At 35.6% G+C, this 23,753-nt stretch overlaps 2 protein-coding genes across 4 annotated transcripts in view; one reads left to right on the top strand and one right to left on the bottom strand.

The window, feature by feature from the left end:
- The first annotated feature begins 2,049 nt into the window (after positions 1 to 2,049).
- LOC108375114 (uncharacterized) lies at positions 2,050 to 5,237 on the top strand. 2 transcript variants are annotated; one of them, XM_017631204.1, is made up of 5 exons: positions 2,050 to 2,278; positions 2,345 to 3,253; positions 3,534 to 3,865; positions 3,927 to 4,993; positions 5,064 to 5,237. In XM_017631204.1, exons 1-5 carry the CDS (start codon positions 2,219 to 2,221, stop codon positions 5,216 to 5,218), a joined length of 2,523 nt encoding a protein of 840 aa, XP_017486693.1. In that variant the 5' UTR covers positions 2,050 to 2,218; the 3' UTR covers positions 5,219 to 5,237. The 2 variants fall into 2 exon arrangements, with proteins under 2 accessions (XP_017486693.1, XP_017486692.1); XM_017631203.1 differs by having other exon boundaries at positions 2,330 to 3,253.
- A 16,698-nt stretch (positions 5,238 to 21,935) lies between these two features.
- Positions 21,936 to 23,753, bottom strand: part of Reph (Regulator of eph expression) — a 4,974-nt gene continuing 3,156 nt past the window's right edge. The window contains exons 2-3 of one of the 2 annotated variants that reach the window (XM_017631202.1): positions 23,351 to 23,688; positions 21,936 to 23,283 (exon numbers count right to left, since the gene is read on the bottom strand). In XM_017631202.1, the coding sequence (XP_017486691.1) occupies positions 22,699 to 23,283; positions 23,351 to 23,688 (923 nt within the window). In that variant the 3' untranslated portion in view covers positions 21,936 to 22,698. Of the gene's footprint in view, positions 23,287 to 23,350; positions 23,689 to 23,753 lie in introns of both variants that reach the window. The other variant, XM_017631201.1, reaches the window with a different exon arrangement.

Here is a 23,753-nt window from a genome sequence, read left to right as displayed (position 1 = left end):
AAGCAGACTTCGGGGTACTAGAAAGCTGCACAAACTGCCAACACCTAGTACGTCTTTTGCTCTGACCAGCGGTGAGGTTCAGGTATCCATCGGGAAGACGAAAGTCTCCAAAGCCATTGCATCCGACAGAATATGCATGCTGATGCTAAATATATTGGGTCCTGCGGGAGTAGATTATCTTACCGAGATTCTCAATTTTTCCATGACCACTCTCATCGTTCCAGATATCTGGAAAACGAAGCATCAGCACGGATTCCGTAAAGTGCAAAGCACAACAACAGCACTTAACGCCATAAACAGCCAGATAACTCGTGGCCTGAACCGAAATCGCCCATGCGAGCGAACAGTGCTATTAGACTCGGATTTGTCAACGGCGTTTGACACCGTCAGCCCCTCCGCGCTTCTAGAAGACACTGAGGTTTCCTCTCTTCCAGATAGTCTTTAACGGTGGCCATCGAATTATCTGAGTTGTCGACATTCGTCAGTAATTTACAGTGACCTGATTATCTTGTAAGTGGAAGAGGCGTTAACTTCACCGGCCTATGCCTGTGACGTCGTTGACCTAGACTCAGCCATTCACGCTGCGGGTCACTACCCTATCTCATGGGTGGGAGGGATATCGTTACTTTTATTGTTTTTGATTTCGTAATTGATTTTAAATTATAACAAAAACCACTTGAATCAGTTATTTCTCAAATTAGGTTTCTTATGTTCCCGTACTTGAGGACGTTTTTCCATTTGTGAGAGGAAATTTTTCGCTTACTCTCTAATTACCGGATCCGGTCCGAGTTGTACGGGAAAGAACCTATTAGAAATACTTATCGAACCGCTTTCATTCCGGATATTTCGCCGATGTCATATGTTCCACAAAGAAAACTAAATTTAAAAAATTTGCAAAGTTTCTTAAAGAATGAATACTTGCGCTCGTAGATATTTTGTGTAGCAGTTCAAAGGATTTCCTCTAATCTTGGCTAAACAACCGTTTTTAGTACAAAAATGTGTAGGTAACTGCCGAATCTGAGTTAACTACGCGCTGTGAATTTCGCCCTTACTACCAACTAGTTCGATTATCTGCTGGGCGTAAATATTAAAGTTGTCCCAAACCGTTTGAGGCCAGTGCCAGTGTTGCCGTTTTATAAATTTGGTGGCTAGATATAGCCATCACTTTCTTTTTTTGCCATAATTTATTTTTGCCACCAGCCACTTTTTTAGCCACCTCTTTAAATGATCAAAATTCGAAATTTTTCCATCATCCATCTGAAAAAGTATGGCACTGCTAACTCAATTCAGCAATAAAATGTACATATGTATGTATTATAACTTCTATTTCACGTTGAAAAGCGCTCCAGATTCAAAGTTGTTGCCGAGTTTGATTTTTTTTGCTTGAGAAAATGTACAAGTAAACATGAACACACATTTTCAGGTATTCCTTTTTTATTTTTTTTAATATTTTCAAAGATATTTGTCAAAACAGCTTTAGATGTAGACGTATACGTGAGCGATACTGGTACCGACTATAAGACTACAAACTACATTTGTAGGTATGTACTAAAATATATTCATGTATATAAAATTCAAGCTAAAGTTTGCAAATTTTTGTGTTGTTTACATTATATGCAAATAACAAGAACCAAATGAAGAAAAAAAGTTTTTGCATTTATTTTAGCCCCTGTTTTAGGGAAATTTGAAAAAATGCCAAAATCTATGCAACCATTTGTTTTTTGAAATCATGTATAAACCACACACTCGTACGTACACGTGCTATAGAAACTATGAAAGAAAATGTGAACTCACTTGTTTTATGTGAAGTAATTTGATCGAAAAAAAGTAATTTATGCTGTAATGTGAATATAGTTTGAAATGAAAATTTTTAGCCACTTTTTTAGCCACCGCTAAAATTTTTACTGGCCACCACTGAAAAGCGAAGCGGCAACATTGGCCAGGGCATAAATGTCCCAAACCGGTTAGCGCTTTTCTATTTTGGGTAATTTTCGGTTTGATTGACAGCTGTTTTGGCTGTAAACAGCTGTTTACATTTATCTTATCGTGCACGGTTTACAAAAAAAATTCTTCTAAATTATTTAGATTTATTGATTTACAAAAGTGTATAAATATTTGGAGCGCCCTCCGCAAAGCAAGAGGAAACGCTAATACATTCATGCACGTAACGTGACAGGGCGATAGCAGCAGGAGGGATTCGAAGCCGCAGGAATCGCCAATGGATCAAACGCCAATACAGCAGACGCTGACTCGTAAAGAACCCGGATTTATTGACCATGTAAGTTGAGGGTCAGCATTGTTTAGCCCCTGTTAACCGTTATATCTGTAGGATCTTCCTTTGCAGTCGCTCCTTGCACCCACCTACATACGTGACTCGAACAACTACATAATCGATTTTATTGAAAGCACGCCTTTGGTCTTTCCAAATAAAACTGTGGTGCCAGTGCCCGGCAACAATGTGAGCACACACACCACGGCTGCCACTACGGCAGTCAGGGCAGGAAGCAGCTACAATGTCAAAGTATCTGATTCAGTTTCGCTTACACCCGATTTGCATTTTCCCAGCTCAATTTTCCACTACCGGCCCACACCAAATGATGTGGCAGTAAGTACGGTGGACGGCGTGGCGGAAGCAACATTGAATGCACTAAATTCACCAACGCAACCAGCGGCGCCTCTACCTTTAGTTATGGGAGGTAGTTCTAGTGGCAGCAGCAACAGCGCAGCAATCTTTAGCAACAGAAAACATGCGCAATATATGGCTTTAAATGGCGATTTTCTCGCTGGTGGTGGTAGCAAGAATTACTGCGATGACACGGAGGGTGTAAATCAGGCTGGTGAGGATGTTGCTGTGCAACAATTTCTGCTAGCCGATGCTAATGTGAGTTTGGATGATGCGGCGGATCTGATGAACGATAATAGTGATGTGTTGTATGCCCGTCATGTATCCAACGCACGCAAAGTGCTGCCGCATAAAAAACGTATTTCGCGCAAGCTACGAGTGTCGCTGAGCGGCGCACAAAATGTGCTATCGCCGCCTTTAGGCGATGTGCACAAATTGCCGGAGGAAGTACGGCTGAACGTGGCAGTATATAGTTGCGAGATTTGCGGCCATACAGCAGACTCGCAGTTGCAGTTTTTTGCGCATCTGAAGCAGCATTATGAGCCCACGACGCCGGATACGATATTGGCAGCGATGAAGACGTCACTAGAGGATCTGGAGCCGCAGAAAATGTGTGCGGTTGATAAGAAAGTGAGCGGAGGCGTAGTGTTATCAAGAATAATATTGCAGAGCTGCAGAGCAGTGGTGAATGCAAGGATTGCTGAGTGAAATTAAGTATGCGCCTAAAAGTATGCGATAGCTGGAACACAAATGAATGCGAATGTTGCCTTTTAGCACTTTTAGTTTGCGTGTCTCCTAATTGGATTTGACATCTCGCAGTCCTCTGCATCTTACTACATACTTACTACACCGATAATTTTAATTTCCTAATTTCCTGGTTTACATCAAAAACGTTTTTCTTTCCACATAGTCCCCCAACGAAAACGTGGACCATGTTTTCAATGATGTGCACTTGAGCTTTCCTGACTTTTCAAGCGTAGACGAGGAGAACCCAATGCAGCATGTCATGGATTCGAGTGACGATGGCAATGAAATGAAAATGTTAAACGCCACGGGTATGAGTAAATGTATGAGCTATGTAGCGCAGGCAACAACCCCACCAATAAAGCGCACTGTCGAGGTGGAATTTAGCGATAGTGAAGATATGCTGGAGGGCATACGGAATGTGGTGGATAAGGTATCGATCGAAGAGACCTGCGATGCACTTGATTTGATTACATCCAATGGCATGCGCGGTTCTTGGTAATACATGCATTTAACCTTTATAGAGAGCTATTAAACCAGCAATATGATTTGCTTACAGGTTCACCAACGAAAACTATGGCAGCCTTACCTACAAAAATAAACCTTTCAATGATGTGAACTTCGCTGGACCTCTGCCTCCCATGCCTATGATGGCTGGCAGTTCATTGTCAAGAAGTACACCTCCTAAGGAAATGTCGCCACTACCGCCTGCAGAAAAATTACTCTCATACCAGAAGTCAGATAAGAGAAGAGAAAAAATACAGCTGGCGTTACCACCAGACGACGATAATGATGTCGACGAAGCGGAAGTCAATCGAACCAACTTCTACAATGACGCGTTACCTCCGCTACGCTTGCCCAGCGTAGATGCTGATGATCGACAGTTGCATTGCCAGTCACCACAAGAACCAACAACACCAACGAATTTGCTTGAGCCGCTGCGAGTGCCGCAATTTGATCTACCTGAAGACGCTGGGACGCAGTCATCAATAGATAATGAACATTTACCCGCGGTTAGCTTACAGCATGTAGAAGGCGCAATCGATGATCGCAATTTGCTAGCGGAAAAGGAACTTATCTGCAAGGAAGAACCTCATACACAAGACTTTGACGGCAATGAAGATAGTTATGATGAAAATGATCACGACATGGAATCGTATGCGCCTAGCCCCGTTCACAGCGTCATGGAAGGCAGCAACAGCAATGAAAGGAAACACATTTGCACAAAGTGTGGACGTGACTTCAACTCGTTCAATGCGCTCAAGTATCATCGTCGTACACACACGGGCGTGCGTCCACATAAGTGTGATACGTGCGGCAAATCATTCTATGCACTGAGCGCGCTAAAGGCGCATACGCGTACACACACCGGCGACAAGCCGTTCAAATGCGACGTTTGTCAACGCGACTTTCGGCAATGGGGCGATCTTAAGTATCATTTCATATCCAAACACACGGAGCACAAGAATTATCAGTGTGAATACTGTGGCAAGGCATTTGCGCGCAAATACTCATTGGTGTTGCATCGACGCATACACACCTGCGAACGCAATTTCAAGTGCGATTACTGTGATAAGGCATTTCGCGCGAGTAACTACCTACAAAGTCATCGAAAAATTCACACTGGTAAGTGAGACAAAATTCTGTGAAATAAGCTTTCTGCTTATAAAGAATTTCTTTTCTTTTTTAATTTTAGGTGAAAAGCCCTACGAGTGCACAGTTTGTTCCAAATGCTTTCGTTTGCTCGGTGATCTGCGTCGCCATGAGCGTATTCATCAGCGCGCTGCCGCTAAGGAGGCAGCAAAAGATACTGACAGTGCAACAAATGATGACAGTGCAAAAGATTGTTAGATCAATAGACTGAAATGTAGAAAATAATAACAAGAAAAAAACAATTATATATTGGATATACATAATTATAAGCAAAAGAAAACTACAAACACATGGCATGCCCAAAATCAATTCCACGGCGATCATTATCAATGCAGCAAACCGTCATAAATAAAATAATAATAATTCGTATGTAAGTTACACATGTATTTAGTTTTGTAGTAGTTTAGCTTTCGACTAGTTGCATGTTTAGTCATTATTTGACGTAGTAGTTTGCACAAAGCCGACGTAGCGCTTAGTTTGAATAAGTTTTGACTGGCGCTAATCAACGTAAATGTACAAAATACAGAAATTTAAGGTATATACACATAAGTATATATTTATAATAATTTCGTAAACATACATATGTACATAGTTGTATGTACGCGCAACGCTAATTGAAAGAGTTTGTACAAAGGCAGTCTAACAAAAAACGCATAAAAATTATCTGATTATACCTAAGCGAAAGCATATAGAGTCCATTGAAGCTGTTTTTAATAATTTTAGGTTACTGTTAGTACGACTGCATTGTAATAAATGAAATGTGAATTTGTTTCATTAAAATACTTTAAATCTTTTAATACGATTTTATAGTGTTTGATGATATCACTTTAACCGTATAATATTTTTGAAATCGGTTTCGATACATCGCACGTTTAATAATATATACAGAATTATTTCAAAATTTCAACTTTTTTGGGAAAGTGCATGATGGAATCTCCAAAAACGTAAATTTTGAGTTATATCGCTATATTATGAAACGTGCGACAACAACAGCTTTGCCCATAGAAGTTTGTTTCCGATTCAAACACGTTCTTATTAAAAAATTGCCTTTTGAATTGGCCATAGTTCGCCGATTAGTGCCCAGTGCGCCTAAAATCATGCAATGGCATGTAGCTCTTTACGTTCCGCTGGTGCAGTTGTTGTTTTAAGTGGGGAATGTAGGCCGCAACCAACATTAGACTCCACTGTTGAGGTGAATTTGAAAGTTTGCTGCATTTAGCAGGGACGGGAGATTATCGCTAATTGATATTTTTTATCATTATATAAGTAATTCAATTTTAATTTATGTCACTCAGAATTGCAATCCTATGACCGATTTGAATACCTTCTGATCGAAAAAATGAGATTTATATCATGGAGAAGTGCTGCCGTCTGTTAAAAAAATCAAATTCAACTTAAATTAAGGGAGTTATTTAATTGAAATTTTACAAATATTTTGAAGAGGGTTGCCACTTGTATGAAAAGTCAAATTTCAATTTATTTTTCGCACGCTATATGAAAAGTTAAAATATTGGTGTCAAACGAAAGTTTGTTAAGATAGGAAACCTTTGGTTTGAACATTTCAAATATTATTGAGGTGTTTAACAAGGTTGCCGCCTGTTTAAAAATTCAATTAAAGTAACTTAAATGACTTATTACAACATGTTTGAGCATGTGGAATTGTCCGAGGTGGTTGAAGAGGGTTGTCAGCTGCTTTAATACTAAATTCATATAAATTTTTTTATAAGTTAAATGAATTATTGCAATATAGGTATCAGTCGAAAGGCTTTATTTCTAACTTAAATACATTTAGGTGGGTTGCCATCTGTTTGAAGTAGAATTACATATAGGTATCACAAAATGGGTGTCAGAAGAAAGAGGTTTAAGAAGGTTGCCACCTTTAAAAAATTAAATTACAAATATTAAAGAATTTTAATGAATTGTTACTATATAGGTATCAATCGCAATGATTTTGAAAAGGCTTCACAAAGGCTAAACTATATGTACGAGGGTTGCCACCTGGTTTAAAACCCAAGTTTGGCTGAATTCAGGGAATAAGTTAATTCAAAATGTATCACCAGAAATAGGTTTACGACAGTTTTAGTTTGAAAATATTTTGAAAGGGGTTAAAAAAATTTGAAAGTCCCTTACATGGTTGAGTTTAAAGCTGCCTTCACACGGGTCGATTTTCTAGTACATTTTTGACGTTCAACCAAAATCGACCCCTGTAAATAGCGATTTAACCGTAAATTGTAAATGATTTGTCCAGTAGATTTTCCTTTCGATAGAAATGGACCCATGTAAAGCCGACTTAAGTATATTGAGTTCATGCACTTGCATACATGGAAGTGATTGGTGTCGTTTGAGATATGAGGAGTAGATACGCCAACTGAAGAAGATTCCAACACTCTCACATTCGCACTCACTTATAGGAAGTTTTGACATCTGTGTATCGAGGCAAATTAAAGCAGTTGTTCTAGCAACACCACCTTATATGGTTTCGCCTTGTTATCTACAAACATTCCGACTCATTTTAGAGTCAAAAAAGTCTCAGAATTCTGAGTTATAACTCATTATGAGTTCAAGAAAAAATTAGAAGGGCACGCCAATATGAGTTTAAGTTCGGAGTCTTATTACGAGTCTGAAATATGACGCTTTCTGAATCTTAAAAACAAAAATTCTTTATAATTCTGATTATTAAAAAACTTTAACTTCTGCCTTAATTTTGTTACTTTTGTTCAACTCAGAATTTATGACAGCAAAGAACTCCGAAAGCGGTCAGTGTGGTTGACTGGCTTCAGAATCATGTTTATGATGAAAGAAATACTCATTTTAGGCTCATAAATTCTGAGCACTCAGAAAATGGTTTAAAGGGTCGGTGCTCATCGGCCTTAGATATTCATTCAATATCTCTATGTCCCGGGACCCATATGAGGCTGACCTTGAATATGGCGCCAGCTTTGTTTACGGCTGCTGCGAGGCATTCCTTTCCAACCCTCGATCTCAGCATCACCGCGCTCAATGAATTGCGAGATGTGGGAACGCGCGGCAGATAACTGTTAATAAAATACTTGTAAATGCCATACTTTATTTTAGCTATGAACCTCTTGAAATTTACAACAGACAAAAATGTGATTGAAAAGACGTTTTGCTATTGCAGAGCTCCTTTATTTTGTCTTTATTTGTTTTTTATCTTTTGTGGTTTTACTTTATTATTTACTTGCACTTGTACTTATTTATATGTACAATATTTAGATGAGAATGTTATTCGTTCATTTTATTTTTATTTTTTTTTTAATTCTTAAACTTTACGTAAATTATTTACTGTTGTGTTCTTTTTTTTTGTTGATTTTTTTTTTGTTTTGTTTTTGGTTTTACCTTATCAACATTAACCATAATTTACGGCTTTTTATGCCGCTTTCAATTTTGCTGTGCCTTCTCCGCTCTTGCTGCGATTTTAACTCACTTCCCCGCCATTGTTTTTCAATTATTTTTTTTTTTTAATTCACTTACTCCTTATTTATGTAGTTTATGTCATTTCTTTATTGAAATATTCTTTCATACATATTTATAATTATTTTATTTATTTATTTATTTTTAATCATAATAATAATGTATTTATAAGTACATACTTATACTTAAAAACTAAACGTATGTATTTCTATTTTCTCAGTCAATGATATTCAATGTTCAAATATGTACCTAAAATAAGATACTGTACTTATCTCTCACATATTCATGTTGCTTAACTCACGAACATAGTACTACTACTCGTGTTTACACGTAAAAGTGCGCTGCTCGATCGTCGTCTGTGGACTTTCGAAGGCGCCACTCACTGTCTACTGGCCCTACTTACAGTGTGTGTGCACGCACAATTTTAGCCGTTACTGTAAAATTATTTTTTATATTTTTTTGTTGTTGTTGAGTTTTCTTTCGTCTTTTTTTTTTTGCTTTATTTGGGCTTTCCAGTTTTATGAGCTTATGTACGTGTGTATGTAATGGCTTTTGTGTGAGTTGCCTTTTCGTTTTGTGTTTTTGTATTTTTTTATTTTTTTGTATAATTTCAGATGCATTTTACTGTTAAAGTTTTTTTTTTCTTTCAGTTTTGCTGGTTTCTGATTCTTTCGTGATAAGCGGGTTACGGGGTGGGGTGGTTTTGAGTTGTAGCTGTAGTTACCATACACATATTAATTTTTGTTCTGTATAATAATATATTTCTTGCTTGATTTGTTTTCTTATATAATTTCCAACTATTTAAGTATAATAGGCAAACAATTAAAATTTTTAATTTTTATTTTATTCAAATTGCATTACATATACATAATACAGTACATACACATTATTATTTCTTTCTACGTATTTTCTTCTACTTCTTTTACTATTTTTCATTAATTAATAATAAAAAAAAACATTTAGGTGATTCCTTTGAACTTGAGAAAAAAAAAATGTTAAAGGTTCATTTCAAGTTTTGAGTTTTTCGAGGTTATTCGCCAAATTAAGCGAACGTGCCTATCTTTAAATAGATTCCTTTTAACCCGAACAAGTATCGAAAGCTGTCGAAGTTCCAAAAATTTTATTAATCAGTCGAAAGTTTTATGATAAATATTTTTCAGCTTCGAGTTCTCCAGATTTTCGTTGAAATTTGTTTTTTAGTGTTTAGTGTTTCGAGGTTTTTATCCAGTTTAAGGGAACATTCCTATCTTTTAATAGATTTCTTTTAACTCGTACAAGCTTCGAAAGCTTCCGAAGTCCCAAAAATTTTATGCGATATTTTTTTCAGTTTCGAGCTCCCCAGCCTCTCGAGTTTAAGGGAACCATCTAAATGCAGTTTTTTTGGTTGTTATTAAAAACAAACTCTGTAAATTATTTGCACAATTTTATAAAGGGAAGCAATTTGCGTAATTAAAAATAAAAGTTTACAAATAAACAGAGCACATTGCACATTAAAAAAGACACAAAGTCAAATGACATATTCTAAGGATGAAAAGTCTTGTCGGCATTATACATATTACATAAATAGTATCTACGATTAGATAACGAACTAAAATTTGATACAATTTCATGAGTCTTACAGCGTCTTCCAAAAAATTATTTTTTTTTCGTGAAGTTAAAATAAATTAGATTTAGTAATTAAATATATCGACCTCTCGCGGCAGACAGTTTGAAATCGCTCTATCTTAGAAAACTGTTCAACAACGGCACCTATCTCAGCCGCCGGTTCAAAAACGCCCTATCTCAGCCGCCGGTTCAAAAACGACATATCTCAGCACATTTCCAATACATTTAATTTGAGATAGGGCGTTTTTGAACCGAATTCTGAGGTTGAAATTGAGCGTTCTTCAATAAAATTCTGAAGTAAGGCGTTCTGAGATAGGTGGATCTTCCACTCAGTTGTCGATATGCTCAGTGCACTTAAAGCCAACTCTAGTCTTCTAATTGCGAACCCTTAGACAAGTTCAGGCAACCAAGAAATGGGCAAAAGTAACTTTCGCAATAACCTGGCGTCTGGAAGTTTTCGAAAACAGATGTCCTAGAATGAGGCTCCGAATGGTTTGGCTTAAAATAATCTCAAATGAAGAGTTGTTCAGAAAGGCTAATATGGAGCCTCTTGACATCGGGACTCGAAGAAATAAATGGACGTGGATAGGTCACACTTTTGTTGTTGTTGTTGTTGTAGCGGCTACAACAACCCCGCCCAGGACGGTTGGTATCTCAGTCGTTGTCGTCAAGTTCCACTAACGGCAACCCTAGGAAGCGTGCAGCTTCTGTGGGGTTTGTCCACAGGGACAAGGCCGTTAGGGTTGTCGGGTTTTCCGGGCATGCGAAGAGATGTTTCGAGTCATGTGGGGTCTCTCCGCATGCCGGACACTCATTCGGCACATCCTCATTCAACCTACTCAGGTACGAGTTCAACCTGCTGCAGTCGCCGGAGCGAAGTTGTGCAAGTGTTGTGCGTGTCTCCCGAGGAAGGATGAAGCTCCGTCTCGTCTATGTCCGGGGGTGGTATGCCTAGAACGGCATTCACAGGTCTAGTGTCTACATAACTCGAGACTGAGTCCCTGTGAATGCCGTTCAGGGCCTGTCGGTAAGCTGTCGGGTCCAGTCACACTTTTGTCAAAGAAGACGGCAGTATTGCAAAGAAGGCGTTAAAATGGAATTCGCCACCCAGCAGATCGCGAGAACGACCCAGACTAATATCTAGCCAAGGAATGTCACTTCAAACATGGAGAAAAACAACCCATGGAGAGGCGAAGCAATTCGGGTTAAGCTGGCGCGCAGGCGTATTAGATGCCCAGTGCACCGTTCCATTCAATGTAGTACAGCAGTTGAAATTATCTGATAACACTACTTGACTTTAACCGCCACTTTGAAACTCACTAATTCGTCAAAACTGACTGAAAGCTTAATGACAGTCTAAGCTATGTCAAGATTCCGATTTATATCTATTATATATATATATATATATATATATATATATATATATATTTATATATATTTATATCGATGCCTCTAAAACCAGAAACTCTATTTGAGAGAGGCCTATAGACTTCCAAATTACCACAACATATTCCTGGCTGAGAAATATGCAAACGACTTGGCGGTGTAGGTTAGGCTGGGACAGAATACGTACCTATAACCGAGAGAGTAGCTTCAAGTCATTCTACTGTCTACAATTACTGTCCCTTATTAGCAGAGGACATCCAACAGTTCCACCTCCGCTATCTCGCTCAGACTGCTGAAGTAGCTTGAACCCAAGTGCTGGAAGCGCTTCGTCTGTAGACCTGGACATCGACACAGAAAGTGGTCAATTGATTCTTCCTCAACCTCATTGTGTCAGATTCTGTGGAACTCTACCACTAAGTAGCCCTGCTCTCTATACCGTAGATCTTCGCTTGGATGACACTGCAGTCGTTCGGTAGATGAAATGATCAGTTGATCTGCAGGTCATTTGAATAAACACCGGCTACGGTTCCGTGACACACATACATGGCTGTGAAGCTGGTAAGCATTATCGACTGAGCTTCATTTAAACATGCCTTCGTTGTGGACAGTTAAGCTGCTATCAAGGTTCTGTGGTCGGCAACGAATTACCTACTCTGCTTTTGTTGTCTTCACGAACTGAGGAGATGACACCCACACTTTTGACACTCATACACTGTAAGACGCTCATCCTGAGCAGTGGGTCTTTAAACGCAGAATCGTACGTTCGGCTTCTAACCGAAATATTACCGGGACATCGCCGCATTGCGCACATGGCCTTCAGGTTTTGAACGCCAATCAAAGATTTTTGCTGAAGGTCTAGAGTTGAAAAGGCATTAGAGTCCATTTAGCAGCCGCGGGCGAGTCTCCGGCACTCCGTAGCAATACTTCTGGGGGAATTTTTTCCTCTTGGTGGGTTTAAACTCCTTCCTTTTGGCAGGGTTTGATGATGCTACGTTCAAAGATCCTTCCACTCAGCGCCTATGGGTGCACAACGAAAGAAATGAAAGGAACATAAGTGCTAAGGACCTGTCGCCACTCGGGATGAAGCCTGCTGCAACTTCGCGAAGGTGAGAGGCAATCGGCGAAGGTTTTTTGTCTTGGCCCTAATCGACAGAATAAGGGGATTTGATCATATGATTACAAAGAGAACTACACTGATGTTATGAAATGGGGATACAAGTCTTTGGGCTCAAGGTTTCCAAGGACGGGATAAAAAAAAATTATTTTTTATTATAAAAAATAATTTAAATATAAAATTTTTTTATTTTTTGATTTGGTATGCATGTTTTGCGAAATAGAGAATTTTTTGTTTGCCAGGCACGCCAGCACAATAATAAAGAGGACATTACGGAGCCAGATTTGGTAGAGTCTTATCTATAGAAAAATTTCCACACACCACATCATTTGTGGCAGTTTGATAGGATTACTTAATATTTCCTAGAAGAAATTGCGGGTTTGGAATATGAAGAGATTACTTTGCTTTAAAACCGATTGAATAAAAGGACTCTGAGTTAATACAGAACGGCTTAAATAAAGAAGCTGCCACTCCATACAAATATTAGGATGCCTCACCAAAAAAAAGTAACGTTACAACGGAATTATAAAATATATTATATTTTAAGACTTCCGTTAAAACATGTAATCAAAAGGTAAAATAAAGAAAAAAGTATCGATTTTTTTTGAATGTAGAGTGAAGCACCCTAATGTGCATACATACATATGTAAGTATAGGAATTTCGGTGTAGAGATGCACAATTTTGTTTGGCTAATATTTATATTATCGCAATGAATTTTAATTAATATTGTATATGGGGGATATTGGGGTTATTGTTCTGTTATGATTTTTTTCTTCGTAATTTTTATTAAAATTATTATAAATATTTTAGTAGTTGACTCAAGCAGATATCTGTCAGGAGCTGTGTAGCTGTTTCTTGTTTGCAAACGATTACTTCGCGGACCTAAAAATTGTGTCAGCTACAATACAAGTTTATATTTAAGTAAATATGTATGTGTACCGTTAGACAATATATTTACCAAACTGGATCTTGTATTCTAAATTTTCAATTTTAATAAACTCATGAGTTACTTTTACAATTGGCTTTATATTACTAACGAAAATTTAGTTTATTGTTTAAGCAATCGAGTTGTTTGATTAATTTAGAAAGCAGAAATTCCAGTACAATATTTTTTGTTTACAAATTTTTGTTATGGAAAAATTCATTTCTAGGTTATTTTTCGATATTTATTGTTATTAGTCTGCTGATATTTAAATGAAGTTGGATTTTTTTATTTGCAAGCGAATACATCTCTGGTAATGGTAGGTAAAAACTCATCTAATTCGTATAGATGTAGGGTTACCACCTTGAATATTTTTATTTAATTTAGAGGTATGTAAAAAATTTTAAATATAAAGTGTTTGACTGTATGAGAGTGTATTAAAACTTGAGTTTAGAAGGGTTTTTGAATAGGGTTGCCACCTAACTGAACAGTAAAAAATAAATAACTATGCAGCATTTTTACATCTGATATTGAAGGTAGATATTTTTGAAATGTTAAATTTCAATTTTTTTTTGAGTAGGAATGCGTAAAAAAATTTGTTAATTTGGGACACATTTAAAATACTTGCTTAAATATGGATTTCGAATCTTTAAGTTTTAGGTCTTGCCTAAAGCCATATTTTTGAGCAGTAATGCCACCTGATTAAACCGTTAAAAATAAATTAGTTAATGAAATAGACAAATATGGACATGAAACCGAAGGTATTTTGAGATATTCAATTGCCGAAGTGTTTTTGTATAAGATTGCCACCTACGAAAAATTATATAAATACGTAAAATATTTAAAAATAACCTTGAAATCTTTCAGTGTTGGGAAAAGTTGACTTAAGTCAATATGTAATATATATATATACCAATATGCACATTAAACTAGATGAGTTTTAGAATATTATATGTAGAGTTGCCACGTAGAAAAAAAAAATGAATTAATTAACTAGAACTTCATAAACGCCAAATATGCGTATATGAATTTTAAGAATTGGTGTGTAGGGAAAAACTTGAGTTTGAATAGTATCGGCACTTTTTAATACATAATAAAAAAATAAACAAGTGCGTATATAAAATATACGAATTGTCCAGAAAACTGCAGAAGTTTTATAACTTTTATTTTCCAAAGTATTTTTGGTACAGGGTTGCCACCTATGAAAAATAAATCAACTCATTAAGTCAAATATTCAAATAGTATGAGTTTTAAATTTTTAAGTGCTAAGGGAAATTTTAAAATGGTAAAATATACAAATATTGACAACAAACTGAAGAAGTTTTAGAATATTTAATTTCGAATGATTTTCTTTTTTGGTGGAAGGTTGCCACCTATGAAAGATAAATTAACTCAATAAGTATTTTAAATATTCAAATATGGGTGNATTGACAACAAACTGAAGAAGTTTTAGAATATTTAATTTCGAATGATTTTCTTTTTTGGTGGAAGGTTGCCACCTATGAAAGATAAATTAACTCAATAAGTATTTTAAATATTCAAATATGGGTTTCAAATTTTTAAGTGTTAAGGAAAATTTAGGAATTTCGAATTTTTGATGAGGGTTGCCACATTTTCAAACTGAAAAAAAAAATATAAAATGTTGAGACTATTTAATTTCAATTGTGTTTTTTGATGTAGAGTTGCCACCTATAAAGAACATGAATTAATTTAATAAATCTGTGAAATATTCAAATAAAGTTACCAAACAAGGTATTTAAGAGCACTCTTATTATGAAAAAAAAAATATATATATGAATTGACTTGACAGTACGCTAATATCTCTACCAGAGTTGTATTCGCATTTATGGTGCTTGCTTGCAACTGTAGCTTTTTGTTTATTGTTTTTTTTTTTTTACTGAATGATTATTATTTTCATCTTTTTAACTGAATGCTTGCTTGCCTGTCTATTAAACTAATAGGATTTTCTTCTTTTCATATAATAAATATGCTGCTAAAATGCTATTTTTTTGTCTTTTAATTAATAAAAATATTTTCAAGTGTTTTTGTGTGTACATATGTGTGTTTGACTATTTATATTATATATGGTTGTTTTGCATTCTTAATTTTTTTCAAGTGTGGGATGATTTCTGTTTTTGTGAGGCTAGTTTTATGAAATAGTCAGTATTTACTCTGCTTTTGTTATTCTGTTTTGTTTTTTTTTTTTTTGGAATTTGGATCTTGGTTTGCTGTATAAAATCGTACAAGTCCTTGCAGACTTTTTTATTGTTTGAAGTTAATTTTTATTTTATGTTNGTGTGTACATATGTGTGTTTGACTATTTATATTATATATGGTTGTTTTGCATTCTTAATTTTTTTCAAGTGTGGGATGATTTCTGTTTTTGTGAGGCTAGTTTTATGAAATAGTCAGTATTTACTCTGCTTTTGTTATTCTGTTTTGTTTTTTTTTTTTTTGGAATTTGGATCTTGGTTTGCTGTATAAAATCGTACAAGTCTTTGCAGACTTTTTTATTGTTTGAAGTTAATTTTTATTTTATTTTTAATTTANACTATTTATATTATATATGGTTGTTTTGCATTCTTAATTTTTTTCAAGTGTGGGATGATTTCTGTTTTTGTGAGGCTAGTTTTATGAAATAGTCAGTATTTACTCTGCTTTTGTTATTCTGTTTTGTTTTTTTTTTTTTTGGAATTTGGATCTTGGTTTGCTGTATAAAATCGTACAAGTCTTTGCAGACTTTTTTATTGTTTGAAGTTAATTTTTATTTTATGTTTTTTTTTTTCCACTATTTACTATTTGCTTGCAGTTTTCTTTTGAAAATTTTCTGGTTTTATTTTTTTTTTTTTTGGTTTTTATATTCTATGTGTTTTTTCTCTTCCGTTATATGTATGTATTACTATGCTATTTTATGCGCTGTAAGACAATTGCCATTCATCCTTTATATGCCATTAATTAAAAGACAATGACTTAATTTTGGTTTCTTAGTTTGCTTTTTGTATTTATTGTTTATACTATATATTTGCAGTTTTGTGGTTGTTGTGTTATTTTTATTTTTTATTTTTATTTACTAAACTTTCGTTTCACTGTTGTGTTTTTGCATTTATTGTTTTGTGTTCGTTTATTTATTTTTGCTTAGTTGTAATTGTCTTTATCTTTAGTCAGTTTAGTCTGTTCAGTTGTTTGTTTGTTTGTATGCATACTATTGCTGCTTTTTTAACCCATTTTTTATTTATTTATTTTATTGCATATTTAAGTTTGTAAATCTTCTGTTCTTTTACTGTCTTCAACCATGTGTCTCGGTCTACTTTGTATGCCCTTTTTTGTTGTTAATTAATTACATGCTATTATTTTACTTCACTGCACAAATACAATATTTACAAACGGTTTTACTTTTTAATTTTTAATTTTTATTTTTTTTAATCTTTTGCTTTTACCCTAATGTGTAAAGTTCCCGCCTGCATTTACCGTTTTCTACTTCGTATAATTAACTGATTTTACTGTGTTTTGTCGTTTGTTGCTATTTTTCGGTTTTATTAATTTTTACCTGTTCGCCATTTTTGTCTCTGTTTTACTTATTTTATTGATTTTGTTTTTTCAATTTTGAATTCATACGGTTTTTACATGCTTTCTTATCTTGTAATTTCTCAATATATTTTTTTTTGTTTTTTTTTTGGTTTATTTTGTTTGAAATTTAAAACTGTGAAAAAATATTTACGTTTCTTCATCTATTTTTGTTTGTATGTATGTGTGTATGTTTTAAATATTTTTCCAACGGGGTTCTTCTCTCATACTCGCTCTCTCTCTCTCTCTCTCTGTCGCACTCTCATCTCTTTCGTCCTTTCTTCTCTTGCTTGATCTCACACTAACGCCACTTGCCTCTTCCCCTTCAAGATCTGATCTTCTCTTTCTTTTCCTCTTCCTCCTCCATCTACTTTTCCACCTCACACATATGCGCTTTTCTCTCACCTATTACAAAAATGTATTTCAAATATTTTTTTTTTGTTTCTATGTATAATTTTATTTTTATGTTTTTTAAATTTCTATTTTTTGTTTCTTGCAATTGTGTTTGATTTCGTATTAATATGCAAAGGGTGTGCGCATGCGCGCTACTTGATATTCAACTATTTTCCTTGCTTGTTTGTTTAGTTGTTTACTGTAATGCGTTGTTTTTGCGTTTTTTCTTTTTTTGGTTTCTCTTTCTGTTTATTGTTTTTCGCTGTCTTGTTTTTGTTTTATATGCATTTCTCTTTGTATTTTGTATGTATATTGTAGTAAAGAATTATTAAATAATTTTCATTGTTTTATTGTTGTGCTGTCGTACTTTGCGTATTCCTGCGTTGATATTTTGGTTTGTAATTGGCTTTTAAGTATTTGCTCAATTTAGGCCATTTTAAATCGTTTGACTCTTAGAAGCGTATGAAGAACGTAACTCTCTCAAATATTACGTATTTTAATTAAGGAAAGAATGTCATTAATTGTGCTTTTGTTTGTGGCTTTTACTTAAGATATACTTTTACTTAATTAATATTTCTTGCCTATATGTATAAATAAACGAGATCAAAATTTTGAATGCCACAGTTTTTAGAAAATTGTTATTCTATTACAAGATATCATAATTGGTTTNAACTCTCTCAAATATTACGTATTTTAATTAAGGAAAGAATGTCATTAATTGTGCTTTTGTTTGTGGCTTTTACTTAAGATATACTTTTACTTAATTAATATGTCTTGCCTATATGTATAAATAAACGAGATCAGAATTTTGAATGCCACAGTTTTAGAAAATTGTTATTCTATTACAAGATATCATAATTGGTTCAAGATTCAAGTTAAAAAAAAAAAAAAAAACATTTTCATTTTTTGTAGAAACTTATCATGTCCATTCGACATTGAATGAGTAGAAGTCAAAAACAAGATTGTCAAGAGGAGGCTCAGACATTTTTGTTTTAAGCGACTTTTAATATTAAGATCAGTTCAAAAGTTTTTCCAAGCCAAGCTTAATCCCGAACCCAAATTTTATTTGTTCAATGGGAGCTTGACCCAATCATATATGTATTTAAAACAAATTTTTTATTTATGTACTTGTCATAATTATACTTCCTAAAACGTGGTTTTAATAAGGACAGCCCTACTAATATTAGCTTATTTTCTTATAGGGAAAGCTATTGAAGCCCTAGAGAGGAAGGTTATACTCGCTCTGACCTGCTAATCAACAGCAATTGAGCATATGTTTTGTAAAGCCCTTAATCCGTTAGACTCTTTTGGTTCTACAATTGGTTTAATGAGGTATGAGCATAGCTTTTGAAAAACGAATTAGAACCTCTTAAGCATTTTAGAACCCTCGTCTGGCAGACTCGTATCGCTTTTATAAATTCTTATCAAATGATTTGTTTATGCCGTACCAAATACATATTTTCAAGATAACGTCTACATATGTAAATTTTTCACTCTGATAAAGCTTTCCGGAACTGAGCCCAGACTAGGCCTGAACTGAACCGCAACTAGTCCCGAATTGGGCCTGAACAATTTCCGTCCTTTAAGACTTAACAAATTTCTTCTGTGTTATAATTATGAAGACTCTTATAATATAAGTCTCAAAATAATAGTTATCGATGACTTTAAAAATTTTTCCCACGCATACATAATTATTTTAAGAAGACTTATATAATTCTTATAAAATTTGGATGACTTTTTTAAAACTCTACCGGCAAAAAATCATACAGTTTTGACCAGGAACCGTAACAGTTACAACTTTTATTATAAAAATCGCTCTTTAACAATTATTTTTTGACTTTTATTTAATTACTCCTTAAACAACAAATATTTTTGATTTTTATATTTTATAAATCCAAAATGAGAGTTATTTTTAATTTTTATCTAAACAATCTGCAAATAATAGTTATTTTTGATTTTTATATTATATGTCTAAGATAACAGTTATTAAAGACTTTTATTTATAAAAGTCATCAAGAAAAATCAGTCAGTGACTTTTATTTTTAAAAAAACATACTTATAAAAGTCATTTAAGCGATCAGATAAGCGATTTTTAATATGCCTTGCATGGAGCAAAGAATATTAGATTTATAATTTTGCCCATTCAAATTTTGTCCGACTGCTTCAGAAGCAACATCTGCTCCAAAATATGTAAACATGGAGTAATGTAAATATGGAGTAATATAAACAGAAAACCTTCAAAGGGCAAATAATAAATGAAGAAATAAAGTACTATTTGAACCTCTAAAACTACCGTACGAGAAGAAAAAGAAAAAAAAACATTAAAGACACTGAAAAAAAATAAGACAAAAACAAGACACAACAATTCATTTACCTATTGAGCATCGCAAAACTATGAAGACGTACGTGACATAGAAAACGAAATAGGATATAGAATTAACCAAAATGAAAAAAATTACACTGAAGATAACGCCGAAATCGGTTTGTCGCCAAACCAAATTTGACAAGGGGTGACGGAAATTCGTTCCAAAATACATCGTCCAAAGAGTCCTTCCACATATTTTCTGCTTATAGTTTGCTTTACCATCAAAGTTCAAATGATCACCATTACACGATTGGCACTAAACCACAATATTTACGATTACGGATATGCAGCCAAGGCACCACCAACAAATTTCTGTATGTCCTCCAGTAATTTCAGACGCACAACACCGCAATACCGGAAAAGCGTTGGACAGGACATGGCTGTAAAGAGTATGCAACATGCGGCTCTACTATAGCCGTTTGGGAGATTATAGGGTTGGCGGAGACTCCGAGAACTTGTCTCCAGATTCACCCCCATTTGTGAAGGAATTCGAACAATGCCCAAAAAATCAAGTTCTAACAACGTCATCCAGATTTGAGTGCTCGCCTCAACAGAGGTCAAGATCGATGATCTTAAATACCAGTTCTGTGAGTTACTTGACGTATATGAGCGCTACCTTCATCAAGATGGAAAAATTGTGTTTCGTCGCTTTAATGCCAGGGTAGACAGGGGAAGGCGTATTTGGTTCAAAAGTCGGAAAATCATCAGTCATCACGAAAATATATATGTACCACCTACAATAGTAATGGGATGATCGACTTCGCTGTAGCACGAAACAGAGTACTGAGTAGTACCAGATTCAGCATAGAAATATTCAGAAAACCATTTGGTTGCCCTTCGATCAAAAAAAGGAAAACAATTTTGAACATCCTCTCTATCGACCTACCAGGTTACAAAATGGCAGCACTCGCTGACCTTTAAAACAGACAGAGATGGAGTAATGTAATCATGGGGCACCTCAGTTCATCTTAAACTCTCCTCAGGTCTGTCTATGACTACGCAGAAAGCGGAATATAGAGGAGAGTACTTGAACTTGCGGAGCAAGGTACGAGCTTCTTTTATAGGACACATCCGTGTGGCGTACGTCAATGGCGTACTTACTGAACATTGCCCGATAGGTAAGATAAAAGCAGGAAGACTGGACAGGACGATAAGTAGAAACTATATGATTACGCGTAAGGAACTTTTTTACTATCTATACCGTTGCTACTAAGAGTGGATGCGTTATCTTACGGCGCCATTTATAGAAACGCTGAGCCAGACGTTGAATGCAGATGGCTTAGCGTAGGAGTTTAATGGAAGTTTAGTATGTCTTAGAAGAAATCTTGCGTAAAATAAAAGCAACCCAGTTTAGTGTAGCCAAAGTAGACTTTAAGGTCTGTGCTGAGCACTTTGACTCGGATTGGAAGGAGAATGGACCAAAGGACCTGCTATTCAATTAGCATTTTCGTCTGTGAAACGACTTCAACGCCTTTCAAGCTAAATTTTATGCAATAGCAAGGGCAACTTATATCTACTACAACCAGCAGTGTGACCAGGTTATTATTTTTGAGGATTGATTTAGCATTATTCATATTTTTGCTCTAGCTTCGGAATTTTAGTTCTAGCTTCGTGGCTTTTTTATTGCTGGCTCTTCCATAAGTAAATTCTTTCTTTTTAACACTCTGAGAAAAATATCGATTTTATAGAAATGTTTAAAAAAAAATTGCGGTGAAGTTGGCAGAAGACCTTCCAATAGCTGCTCTACTATTTGGAAGCAACGGATTTTAAATAAATGAAAAATTGGAGCTTGCGAGTCGCGGGGTGTTGCGCCTTTCGTTTCAAGGGAACAGGAAAAGACCTCTTAAACCCGACTGCAAAGTTTTGAGCGAAAAAATTTAAAATTTATTTTAATGTGTACCGTTCGCTTTAGTTTCGTAAATTTTGTGCTAACTTTTGTAGCTTATTTTTTTTAAACATTTTTTATCTCAATTTTGTTTAATTTTTTGTGATGAACTGGTCATACTGAAAATCAGAGAAGTCACAATTTTGGTCGTCAGTATGTCTGTACAGATGTACCATCTGTGTCAGCCTCATCAAGTCTTTATAAGCCGCTTAAAATCTAAATATTTGCCTGCGATTCGCGTTAAATTCTTGACAATCTTGTTTAGTAAAAAAAAAAATTACGAGATCATTTTGGTTTTGTCCAAATGAGCAGAACTTGACATAATCGGCGTTTTTGTAGAACTGGCGTGAGTTTAAAGTTTCTGTTTAACTATGCAACGAAAAATATTGACTTTTAATTCGTTTGTTTACTTAAAATCAGAGAAATTGTGAGCTTTTATAAACCCTCCTCACATGCTTATAATAAATTCCTGGTTTGCTTACTAGCTTTGATTTCAAGTTACTGAAGAGTCTGTAAATTTAGTGTTTTGGATAGTTGGGGCTATTGTTTTTTATAATATAAGTAGTTGCATGTCTTATTGTTTTTTTTTTTATCATATTTTTCGCTGTTAATTATATGGCGCCATGTTCTTTTAAAAAAAAAGTCTACATCTTATTGAGACACTTTGCTCTTCTTTCTTAGCATAAAAGATACAAATTTTTTGCATTAATTTTTCTTCATTACACTTTTTTGCTGTACAAAACCGATTATCAACATTACTGTCCATAAACATAATTATCATTATCATCTTCAGCTTCATCATTATCACCTCTTTAACTCATTATGCTTCCCTCAACATAAACATCATCATCATGATCATCATCATGATCATGATCATCATCTTTCTTAGATATCATTTATCCTCATCATCAATCAGCATCATCATACTGTATTCGTTTTGGGTAATGCGAGCTTTTAGGTACATTTACTGGTAATTAGTGAGAAGTAAAAAGTCTTTGATTTGGCGCTGCATTAGAGACTTACTTGCTGCATTTTGTCGAAGTCTAAGCACGGCCGATGTGGTCGCTGTAGCCTCTGTGTGGCGTGTTGTGTGCGTATCGGTCGGCGGTGTGGTGATCTAGCCGAATGGAAGAGTTTCGCCGGTGGACTAACCGAGCGCACCTCCATCGCATCGAGAGCGGTCGTTGATGCTGGACTGCTGCGCGAACTATTATAGTGGAAATTATATTTCGGTTGCGGCTGATAGATATGATGGCTGCTATTGCTCATTTTGAGCGATGAGGCGCACGCCTTAATCACACTCGTTGAACTGGCGTTACCACCGCAGGCGCCACCGCCGCCGCCGCCGCTACCGTTTCCACCACTTGCTGCGCCCAACGACGACGACGCACACGACGCAGCGCCAGCAGCCTCACCATTTTCGTCATTAACACTATTATCACATAATTTAATATTTTCGATGCCACAGCGCGCCTCCGATAATATCAGTGGCGTTGTGGAGCGATATTTGTGGCTGCGGTTTGGCTTGAAAGCTTCTAATGGTGGCGATGTGCGAAAATTCACTGGGGTCAATACCGGTTCCAAGAAGTTCCTCAGCTGCTAAATGACAAATCAAAAAAAAAGAGTTCAAAATTTCATGTATCGCTTTGCTTTGTTGGCTTACGTCATCATCGGAGCTGTGGGCCAGAGATCTTTTACGATTCTCAACTAATGTTGAGCTCGAACGTTTCGATGTCGATGCTTCGCCGAATAGCTCTTCGGGCTCCAACGACGATGAGCCACGCTCCGATATGAGTGATGAGGCGGTGCCCCGCACCACCAATACATTGGACGCCGCCTCAGCGGCTGCAACCGATGATGGTCCATTGATCACTTCTAATTCCTCCTCGGAGCTGTGTTGATCGTATAAAAGGTGGGATTGACACATCATCGCAGAGGATGCTGACGAGGAGCAGGCGGTGTCTGTAGTTGGCGAATTCACATCGGCGCACGAGCTTAAGCCTGAGGAGGAAGAAAAAGGGAAAATATTTGTATTCTATCTTACAAGAACAATAGAGCGCTTAATT

The sequence above is a fragment of the Rhagoletis zephyria genome, unplaced genomic scaffold (genome assembly GCF_001687245.7).
Source record: "Rhagoletis zephyria isolate East Lansing unplaced genomic scaffold, Rhagoletis_zephyria_1.1 Rzeph_scaffold_08528, whole genome shotgun sequence".
Lineage (NCBI taxonomy): Eukaryota > Metazoa > Arthropoda > Insecta > Diptera > Tephritidae > Rhagoletis > Rhagoletis zephyria.
Note: the sequence above shows the minus strand (reverse complement) of the source record. Positions and strands in the feature narration are given on the sequence as shown.